The sequence below is a fragment of the Labrus mixtus genome, chromosome 8 (genome assembly GCF_963584025.1).
Source record: "Labrus mixtus chromosome 8, fLabMix1.1, whole genome shotgun sequence".
Taxonomy (NCBI): Eukaryota; Metazoa; Chordata; class Actinopteri; order Labriformes; family Labridae; genus Labrus; species Labrus mixtus.
This window is the reverse complement of record NC_083619.1, coordinates 17928661-17939431: the sequence shown is the minus strand read 5'-3', so window position 1 is coordinate 17939431 and position 10771 is coordinate 17928661. Positions and strand designations below refer to the sequence as shown.

The window sequence follows — 10771 nt, the reverse complement described above, 5'->3', positions numbered from 1 at the left end:
TGGCTTGAAGTGGCAACTATTATTTAGAACAGGGATGGGGCAACTTTGGTCACAGCAAGGGCCACATTCATTTCATTCTCACTGCCAGGGGGCCAAATTGTAGGATACAAAAACGATGACAGTCGATTATGTCTAAAATTTAACTCAACATATACCAGTGATCAAATATTATTATGGACATATTTCTGTTTTTCATGATTTCATGGCAGATTTTGTCATTCATTCATGTTTCCAATTAATTGATATGTAAAAATTGACATGGGGGCCACATTGAGGGTTAATGGGGGCCGCATGTGGCCCCCAGGCCGCCAGTTGCCCACCCCTGATTTAGAATAAATACTGTATATCATCCTATGAATTAATTGGGTAAAACTTATTACACAAACAAACAATTCACAGCATTTCATTATTCATTTTAAACCCAATTTATGACATTTAACGATTATATACAAATAGGTGAATGACTTTCCTAATATTATGTACAATAATATAAAACCTTATTCCAGTTTCATGATTTCAATGTGTGGTTTCATTTACCTGTATTTCTAAACTCATTATGTCATTTTTTTTTTAACAAACAACTTAAGTTTCATGGCCATTGTTGGAAGAGCTCACCACATTTTAGTGGTGGAATGAGATCCCCATTCACATTCAGTCAGTTTTATTTACTCTTTAGAAATAAGATTCAATAAAAAAAAAGTTCTTAAGGGGGATATACAAGCCCAGTAATAAATCGTATTCAACAAGTTAGAGAACTTCAAGGATATCCGTTCAAAAAAAACATTTAGAGTTAAAAGTTGTTGTGTCAATATTGAATCATTTTAATCACCTTTATAACTAAAAGTTGAAATGAGGTTTTTGATACTTCATATACATCCCGGAAAACAAAATCAAATCGATTAATAAAGACTTCTTGCTTTGTCAGTTCTGTAATAAGGGCTTACATATACTCTGGCCTACAAACCTATCAAACAGTCTTTAAAGCGTAAAGCTTTGGCTCCTGTAAAGGACTGAATCAAGTCCTGTTATGAAAATATTCTTATTTTCAGATCTCAACAGCTGTGGGTCAATAGGGTCATTGCAATATCATTTAAGATTGTAAGGGGAACATTTGATGTGTTGACTAAGTATAAGGTGTGAAAACGTGTTGCATTGGGATGTTCCAATCTGCACATACTGTGTACAGTCTGATAATCAGGTGGGGAAACAGTCGTATATGCCACCTGGAAAATAAGAGGAAAACTCCCAGGCTATGGCTGTTACTGTCTGGACTGCTCCCCATAAATAGGTCTGTGTGATGATCCAGTCCTTTTGCATGAATTAGAAATGGAACTGATACTTGTCCTCCTCCTGGTTGTCCCAACTGGTGAGTTTGCATTAAACACACTCATGTGTTGCTTGGAATTAGTACATATATCGGAGCATGACACCCCTAAAGGCTCTTCATTTACTCTTGGCTCTGTCTCATTTTTGTTACAGTGTCCGGTTGTGGTGTACCCAGCGTCAAGCCTGACATCAGCCGTGTTGTGAATGGGGAAGAAGCCCGCCCATACAGCTGGCCATGGCAGATTTCATTGGAGTCTTTCTTCCCAACTTGTGGAGGAACACTTATCGCGCCAAACTGGGTCTTGACTGCTGCACACTGCATCACGTGAGGGAAACATGTATTTTTGTAGCATTCAATTCTCAGATAAACAATTGTTTAAGAATGTGTTTTTTTGCATGCAAAAATCAAATCATAGCATAATTAGAGCAAGAATGAACCATGGTGCACTGAGGGGATGCAAAATGTTTCTTTATCATTCTTTATGTTGTGTCATTTGTATTCAATTTTAAGATGTTTACACAACACATGAAGTTTTTATTTTCCAATGAAGGTTCCACACGTACAGGGTGGTTCTTGCTGAGCATGACATGGACAAGGAAGAGGGACCTGAACAGTTTGTAATGGTGTCAAAAATGTTCATCCATCCTAAATGGAACGACAACTGTGCGTCTTGTGGGTAGGTAATAAAACATTCTGAAGAACACAGTTAACATGTCCTTGAAAGGTGTCTCCCCTGGGAGTTGAGCAGCAGCTGGGTAAACACAATTATTTCTTAAGGGTCAATGACAACATCTTCACATGTAGAAAACAAGCAGGCTTTTTGTTCACTAAAATACAATTTAATAGGTGATGTGTTTGATTTGTAGGAATGACATTGCTCTGCTTAAGCTGGAGAAAAGTGCTGTACTAAATGATAAGGTTCAGCCAGCTTGTCTGCCACAGCACGGCGCTACTCTCACCCACAACCAGCCCTGTTATGTCACCGGCTGGGGTCGACTCCTCTGTAAGACCTGCTGCCGAGCATTCCCAATACCCAGCTTGTGAACTTTTGTAAAAATAAATCTTAATGTTTGGCACATGTAGTGATGAATCAGATGTTCAAATGGTTGTTTTAATGCATTCATTGTAGCTGGTGGTCCTCGGGCTACCACACTGCAGCAAGCCATACTCCCTGTGGTGGATCACAGTACCTGCAGTCAGAGTGACTGGTGGGGGAGCTCTGCAAAGACAACAATGGTCTGTGCAGGAGGAGAGAGCAAGTCAGCATGCCATGTGAGGAACAACCACACACCTTGCATGCTTTTTCTGAAACAAGCATTTTCTTATACATTGCTGCAATATCTGACATTATTTTCAGGGAGATTCCGGAGGCCCTCTGAACTGTCAGGGCAGAGATGGCAAGTGGTACGTGGAAGGGGTTACAAGTTTTGTGGATGGACGAGGCTGTAATACACCCAAAAAGCCGACAATGTTCACCCGTGTGGCGTCTTTCATCCCCTGGATCAGTGAGGTGAAGGAACTTCACATTAAGTAACATAGTCCTCTTGTGTTTGTGAAATATTCAAACTGATTCTTGTGTCATGTCCCTTCAGACCATGGCCCAAAACTGAAGAAGTTACAACAACAGACGAACTGAAGGATCATTAAACAGTGTCATAAAATGTCATTTTATATTTGTGTTGTATTTCATTTAATTATATACAGATTTCAACATAAAGAAAAAAAACATTTTAATTAGTTTAAGAAGGACAGAACATATGTAAAAAAAATAATAATAATGATGTAACATGGTAAACATTTAAATATGTGTTTTGGAAATAGAAAGGCACACATTGAGATTGTTAGAGATATGAGATTCTTTGAACATAACATGGTTACATTGATGGATTCATATGATATTAATCCTTTTTTTTTTAACCTATCTTATTGATAAATGTATAAAGAAAGCATTTCAAAGTCTTCAAATTGAATGAGAATTTGTTACAAAAGCAGAAAAGTTACATTTATCCCAACATTTGGGATTATTTAGCAGCCTTAGTTTAATAGTGCCAAGCTGTGTCGGTCATTACCATGGGTCCTCAGGGGCCTGAAGGTGTCCAAGTGAAGAAGTTTACACCCCGCAGCTCCTCAGGTAAGTACTCCTGCTCCACAGGGCCACTGAAGGCCGGGTTGTATTTGTAGCCTTTAGCGTAGCCCAGTTGTTTCATCAGCCTGGTGGGGGCGTTGCGAAGGTGCAGAGGGACGGAAGGCAGGGGCCCTTTGTGGTTCCTCAAACAGGTCTTCACGTTACTATAGGCACTGTAGACATCCACAGACTTGGGTGCTCGCGCCAAATAGATGACACACTGAGCCAAGATCACCTGAAGAGCAGCGGATTAAAGACAGAGAGAAAAAACAGTGATAAAAAACATGGTGACGCAACTATTGTAAGGATGCCTGATAATTCTACTGATTTGCGGCACTGGAAGACTCAGATCTCTTCAGGGATGCGTACCTCACATTCAGGCATGCCGATAAAGTGACAGGCCTGGAAAGCAGACACAGCCTGAGGAAGAGCGGCAGGATCAGCCATACCTGAGAGAAACACGAGACATGAGACAAGGTCAGCTAGTCAAGACTACGTACATTCAATTAAAGGCTCAGGATCTTCTCTCTCTTAGATTTCACTGCGTGCATATTTATTCAATCAGTATTTTCTTTCCTGTAATAAAACAGTTAAAGCTGCCAGTAGTCCTAAATTGTGTTTAAGGATAATTGTTTGGAACATTTTAATAAACAACTGGGTCATTCTATTTAAAGAAAGCTTTTTCCTCACACTAGAAAACTGTTTTTTTGTGACAAAGTGCCAAATGAATCACTATAATAACACTGCAGCTACTAGTGTACGAGTACAAGTACCTCGACTTTGATTTGATTTGAATTTCAAACAAGGTTAAAAACTGCTTTGCTGTAAATAAGAAAATGTTATATACAACTCTCAAATGTAGCTACATTCCTAATCATTTAGCAGTAACACACATTTGCAAGCCTACTAACATCTTCTAAACCAGTGGTTCTCAATTGGTGGGTTTGGGACTTAAAAGTGGGTCGCTGAGCCGTTTTCAGTGGGTCAAGAACATGAAACTGGGGGAAAAAAAAAAAGTGTAAAAATGTCTATGAAGCGCTCTTAAAACATGTTGATTTTGTTCCTTCTCTTTGTTCCATCACATGTTTCGTACCATTGGAGGTCAAAATGGCACTATTTTTCATTCCATAAATCTGATTGGTTGAAAAAAATAACAGAAATTCGGGTCAGGATTTTCATGGAAGTTAATGGTGGTGGGTGTTTAGGCGGGACCAGTTGAGAAGCATTGTTGAAAACCTTATAGGTAGCTGGAGGTCATAAAGCAGTTGAAAGGCTGGGATAATAAAGTGAATTATTTCACTTACCCACATCCTCACTGGCAAAACGGACCAGTCTGCGGGCCACATAGAGAGGGTCCTCGCCGCCCTCCAGCATGCGGCCCAGCCAGTACAAAGACGCATTCTCATGGGATCCTCTCATAGACTTATGCAACGCTGAGATACAGTTGTAATGCTCTTCACCTGTTTGGTCACACACAATACATGCTGCTGTTCATTTTTAGAACATTCACAAACACATAGAAACCAATAATTATCAGACAGTATAAAACTATGAGGAGGGGAAGAACAGTGTCTCCACTAAGGCAATTTGTCAAGCTGAGGGACAGTTTCATCCCCCTGTGAGGGGAACAGTAAATCTCAGTCTTTTGGGACAGCTGACGTGTTGTGTAACGGGATCGCATGAAGGACTCATTGAGTATTATGTAGGATGAAGGGGAGAGTTAGCTATCCATTGGATACTCAGGGAGGTGGCTCAGGTGGCAAAGTGTAAATCATCTGAAACTATAGTATGTAGATATTGGAGCTACTAGAAACAACATTGATTCATACCGTGCTAGTTTCATTAATTATTTTGTGAGGACACTGCGGCTAAACCTACTGTATGTGTGCACTGAAATACCCCCCAGTGTTTCCGCACAAACACAACAAACATGTGTGTTCTAAGCAACCATGAACACAGCTATAAACAGTAAAAAGCCCCCACTGGTATTCACTTTTGTGCCCCCCCCCCCGATTTCCTGTAACAAGATAGTAGATAGAAGTAAAATGTTGGGCTGTAAACCTGTTATTTATAAATTTAAGATAAGATATTGGTCAGGTGATTTAAATATTGAAAAGAAATTCTGTCAACCCTTTAAAAGGCCCCTTATAATAATCCTATGACATGCTTTTTGATTCTGTTGAAACCATCTTTGTCTCTTGTCCACAATGAAACTGTTTGAAAGGGCAATGTCAGCATTTCAACATCACACAGACTTCTTCTAATCGAACACATTATGTTTATTGAATGTTCATTTTCACTTATTAAGTTTAGGTGCATTCTGACTAATCCTGAGCTCCAGAATTTACTGGTATTTAAGTTTGAAATCTAGGGTGCCCTGACGCTGGACAAGGCCTCACTTTGGTTGGTAAAAGCTTGAACATAAAACAACACATGTAGATCTGAGCTTACCTGCTTTGTCATAGAGAATATGGGACCTCTGAAGAGCTTCTTTGATGTGCTCCTCCTTCACCACTATTTCCTCAGAACCATCATGTCCTGATGAGTCAGGCCGGGCCAAGTTCACCTGAGCCTGAACAGCCAGCTGCAGGCTGTTGAGCCCGACTCTTGCATCTCCATCACAAAGAAAGGCTATAGTGTCCAGGGCTTTTTGTTCAATGAAAATATTTGACCTAAGAAAACGAAAACATGTATAAGAGATAATGTAACAATGTGAAAACTCTTAAATAAAGATTTGCAAGAAAAAACTACAGAAGACAAAACGTGTTTGTGAAGATGATAATTTGTATTTTAGAACAAAAATTAATATAAAATATTCCTATGATTAAACTCATTGGATTACATAAATTTGAGTTTACAAATTCAGATCCATCACGAATATTATACATAGACATTACTTGTCCTTACCAAAGACTTCCCATTACCTTCAACTCAAACCTTCTTTGCTGACAAGCCTTCTATAGGCGGCCACGGTTTTTAGTTCCTCAGAGCCCGAGGCAAATCCAATGGTGACAACACAAGTACGAAGCAGGAGGCATCATCAATAGCCCTGGTGCCTTCCTTAATTCTAACCCTTTTCACACATACGGAAATCTCCTAAAAAACTCTTAATGTGCATGAGAGGGAACACTATTGCATTCCTGAACATTTCTAGAAAATTTCAGGACAGCCAACTCCCTGAAATCTGTCATTGGGCGAGAGGCAGGGTACACCCTGGACGGTTCGTCAGTCGATCACAGGGCTGGGGTATCGAGAGACTCAACCAGCCACACTCACATTCACACCTTCGGGCAATTTTAATTTAATTTAGCTCCAACAATCACCAGTGCCCTCCTAATGAGTCAACGGCAGAAGGAGAGAGTCCCAGGGCAGAACTTACCCATGTTCATCTGATTGGTCTGTATCTTCAGTATGTCGTCCCTGCACTCTGATCCTCAGTGTATCTACAGCCCTGTCCAGGATCAATCCCATCGCCTCCACAGAGAGCCTCTCCAGAACCAGCACCCTGCACCTGCTCAGCAAGGCAGAGTTCACCTGGAAGGACGGATTTTCTGTGGTCGCCCCGATCAGAATAATGGTCCCACACTCCACGTGAGGAAGGAAGGTGTCCTGCAGATCCAGTTCCATGTGGACAAAAGGAAACAGGAGTTAAAAAAAAAAAAGCAAACATGGCAGGAAAAAGTGAAACAATGAACAAATAAAATAACAAATTTGTGATACTGATATTAAAATGCTCCAGGTGTTTACTTAGCAATCATGATTATATGACAAAACAACTGACAACACAAGTATTATATCTTTAAATGCAAAAGTTCATGAAGCTAGGAGAATGAGAGAAGCTCATTGCTAGTTGTGATATAAATGTTTATACATGTAGTAGTTTGCAAAGTTAAAGTAAAAGCAGTAAGCAGTAAGCAGAGCCCTAAATGAGTCACTGAGATTTGTCAATCGAAACACTCCAAGCAGGCACCAGTCACCATTTTTTATAATTCTGCCTCAACAGTTATTGCAAACGCTGGCTTGATTTTTGTTGAGTTGCCGATTACAATACGAACTGACCAGAGCACATCTCACTGGCTCAATACTCCACCTGTTGAGATTTGTTGAAGCGGTGAATTTCATCAACGAACAGGATAGTCTTCCTCTTGCACAGTCGTAGCTCATTCTGTGCTTGCTTGATCACCTCTCTGACATCATTGACAGACGCGTTGGTGGCAGAAAGAGTCACAAAACGGGCTGTCCCCTTCTTTTTACTGGTGCTGGAAATGATGTGAGCCAGAGTGGTCTGAAAGACAGCATACAGAAAAACAAATGTAGTTTTCTGAGGAAAACATGTGTAATACCTTGTGGATTCTATACACCTAACTCTGAGGCCTTTGAAAATCTCATTTTCAATGTAAATCCTAACAAGCTCCAAAAATAACTCTTGTATTGTGAGTCCTGGAGGCTTTCAGACAATTGACAGGGGGAGTTAAAGAGTTAGATTGTTACTGAAGCATGTTGACAAAGTCGAAGTATGGGAAGCTGCTTGTATGACAATCCATGCTAGTAGCTTGGCATGCCTAAGAAGTCATTAACATGCTGTATTCAGGTGGGATGAGTAACACTTCTTACGAGCCCCAACCTGACAGCCAGAGACGTGATGACTTACTCTTTCAACACACTTTAATGGATGCAAGTTTCTCTTTGTCCAGTCAGAACGAGGGAAGATTAATACAGCTAAACTACAGTCATGGCTGATTTATTCTGCATATTATCTGTTAATATTATATGATGGTCGGGTTATATATATATGTCTGTAGGGTATCGTGCACTTTGGGTTCTTTTCTGGTGAATTGTATTTAATTATTTTTAGTATTTTGCATTTGTTATGTTCTTGCTGTTGTTAATTTTCTTCTGTGTTTGGTTTAGTATGCTTTGTTCTTGTTTGTCAAAGCACTTTGTAAACCTGTGTTTTTAAAAGGTGCTATATAAATAAAGTTATTATTATTATTATTATTATATTATTATTATTATTATTATATGCCTACGGATAAACAGTGTTTTCAATTTATAATATAGCCCAAAAAATTGGTAAACTTCTGAATGCTGAGAAAACAATACTAGTTTGTTGTCATCATGTAGTTTTTCAAGCATGTTGTTGATATGACTCATCGATGGGAAAATTAATTACGGGAGAAAGTAGGCCTATTCTCAGTCATAAGAGTCCCACCTCACCTTTCCGCATCCCGGTGGACCCCACAGGATCAAAGATGGTATTTCCTGGGATTCCAGAAGTGAGCGAAAAAGTGTCTCCTGGCCTACAACTTTATTCTGGCCGAAGTACTCCTCAAGTGTGTGTGGTCTCAGCGTCTCCGCTAAAGGCTTGTCCATCGTCAGAAGGCTCCGCGGAGGGATCTTATGTGAAGCCTTCACGATCGGTCCGACTGATCCAGAGAGTTGGCTCTTCTCTGTTGTACCTTCAGGCTCAGAGTCGATCTGTAAATTACGTTTAACTCGCTTGTTGACAGCAGACACCTCATTTTGTTTACCTAACAGGACACCATTGCGTTCACTTTGAGACTGAACTTTACTCTTGTTGGCCTGAAACAGTGAAAATACAGAAGAAGATGACGGTGTAGCAGACACTGAGGCGGAGGAAGAGGACGAAGGGGGTGAGTTGGCCGAAGGTCTGTTGACACCAGGACGGGGTGAGACAGCCTCGCCACTAATGCGAGATTTCTTCAAAGGAGGTTCACTCTCGTCTGTTGTTGACGGAATGCTGAGGGTACTGGTGCCCAGCAGACACACGTCGAGGTGTCTGTTGATTGAGGAAGGCTCTAAGTCCTTTAAACAAACGGGGCATTGAACAGAGTCCGGTGCTGTAGATGTCATCTCGCTCGCCATTTTTGATACCCGCGAAACTTTTAACCTTTAATCACGTGACCAAAACACTGCTGTCAGATTAAAAAGTTGCCTAAATAAAATTAAAAAAATATATGAAAACATGCAAATCCCCCCCTCTACTCTTATTTAACTCTTTTAGTATTTTATTAAAATATTTCTGTTGTTTAACTTAATTTGTATACTTCCTTGTCCGTGTGCATTTCACGTGCTGTGCGGAAAGTCCGACATCAGAGTATCTGCGGTAGCTCGTGTTTTCACAACAAATACTAAGCTACGTAAAGATGAACACCCTTCAATTTCAGTTGCTGGTTCTGCTGGTTAGACCATTGAATTGGTCTTCACCAACGTGTCACGTCAAATGTGACAGAAACAATTTCTCAAACTGTAAAGCAAGTCAATGGAAGTATTTCCTACTACAGGGTATGGTCCGTCAATGCAGCACATTCCTCACGGTGATAAATGATGATAAAGCCTTATGAAAGTTATCCGGTCAATCATTATTAATTGAGAAATTCTGTTCATTATTTTGTCAGTATTATTATAATTTCTTTCAGTGTTATATATTATTTTGATTTTTGCAACGATCAACCAGCCAAGCATAAGAAAAACACTTTTGAAGGTTTCTCAAGTGTTAAAAACGAACCTATAATGTTTTTAAAATGTAGTTTGAAATGGAAAAAAAAACATGACTTTAAGAGAGGGAATTTTTTATTTGCATTCCCATTTGATAAAAATGTGTTTTTCCCCAGACAAACTAAGTGAGTCTTTACTGCAGCCTGTCACCTCTTTTTTTTCTCCTTTCACATAAAAGACCCATCCGAGAGAAAACACACCAGAGAGGTCAACCAGGCCGTGAAGACTGCTCTCAGGGAGAATGGCCAAGCTGAAGTCAGCTCATCAATGTGCCAACAGACGAAACATGACCAAGTTGGCTTTATTCCCATACTTGAAGGAGGTGAAATTCATGCGCTGCTTCTGGGAGTTGAAGTTTGAGCTGTAATTCAATTACTCATGTATGAAAGATACTCAGGCTATGTTAAGCAGAAGAAATATATCTTCTTTGAGTCGGCCTTTTGATTCTGCAAAAGCACCAGCAGAGGGTGGTAAAAGTCACAATTATAAAAACAATATGCTAACACAGAATCCTTCTGCTAAAAAGATAATTATTTTCCACAACTCTGAAAGGTATTTCTTTCAAGTAATTAGCATTTTAAAGTTGAATTTAGATGGTTAAGAGTTCAAAAGCACAATATTAACCAGAAGAAGGAGAACATACAACAGCAAATTATGAGAAGGTTTTGCTAATGCAATACTCAAGTGTGGTCAAATGAATGGTAGTTTAGATAAATCAATTTAATCTCAATGGAATATTTAAATAAATGTATTGACCTAAGAATGCCAAAAATAGGGTTAAGGATGTAATTTAAGAAAGA

At 39.7% G+C, this 10771-nt stretch overlaps 2 protein-coding genes across 2 annotated transcripts; one reads left to right on the top strand and one right to left on the bottom strand.

Moving 5' to 3' along the window:
• The first annotated feature begins 1209 nt into the window (after positions 1 to 1209).
• LOC132979213 (chymotrypsin-like elastase family member 3B) lies at positions 1210 to 2993 on the top strand. Its single transcript, XM_061044813.1, has 7 exons — positions 1210 to 1366; positions 1480 to 1651; positions 1878 to 2003; positions 2194 to 2330; positions 2457 to 2599; positions 2685 to 2837; positions 2920 to 2993. Exons 1-7 carry the CDS (start codon positions 1327 to 1329, stop codon positions 2935 to 2937), a joined length of 789 nt encoding a protein of 262 aa, XP_060900796.1. The 5' UTR covers positions 1210 to 1326; the 3' UTR covers positions 2938 to 2993.
• On the bottom strand, positions 2994 to 9370 carry wrnip1 (WRN helicase interacting protein 1). The gene is made up of 7 exons (XM_061044812.1): positions 8670 to 9370; positions 7543 to 7737; positions 6832 to 7061; positions 5904 to 6124; positions 4757 to 4912; positions 3822 to 3901; positions 2994 to 3687 (listed from the first exon to the last, which is right to left on the bottom strand). The coding sequence occupies exons 1-7, from the start codon at positions 9336 to 9338 to the stop codon at positions 3406 to 3408; spliced, it is 1833 nt and encodes a 610-aa protein (XP_060900795.1). The 5' UTR covers positions 9339 to 9370; the 3' UTR covers positions 2994 to 3405.
• Positions 9371 to 10771: the final 1401 nt, after the last annotated feature.

Coding starts and splice junctions, on each gene's coding strand:
- LOC132979213 (XM_061044813.1), top strand. CDS start 1,327: ATGGAACTGATACTTGTCCTCCTCCTGGTTGTCCCAACTG. Junction 1,367..1,479: donor CCTCCTGGTTGTCCCAACTG/GTGAGTTTGCAT, acceptor TTTTTGTTACAG/TGTCCGGTTGTGGTGTACCC. Junction 2,600..2,684: donor AGAGCAAGTCAGCATGCCAT/GTGAGGAACAAC, acceptor CATTATTTTCAG/GGAGATTCCGGAGGCCCTCT.
- wrnip1 (XM_061044812.1), bottom strand. CDS start 9,338: ATGGCGAGCGAGATGACATCTACAGCACCGGACTCTGTTCAATGCCCC. Junction 7,738..8,669: donor GTCCACCGGGATGCGGAAAG/GTGAGGTGGGAC, acceptor GCTGTCTTTCAG/ACCACTCTGGCTCACATCAT. Junction 3,902..4,756: donor TTTTGCCAGTGAGGATGTGG/GTAAGTGAAATA, acceptor TGTTTCTCTCAG/GTATGGCTGATCCTGCCGCT.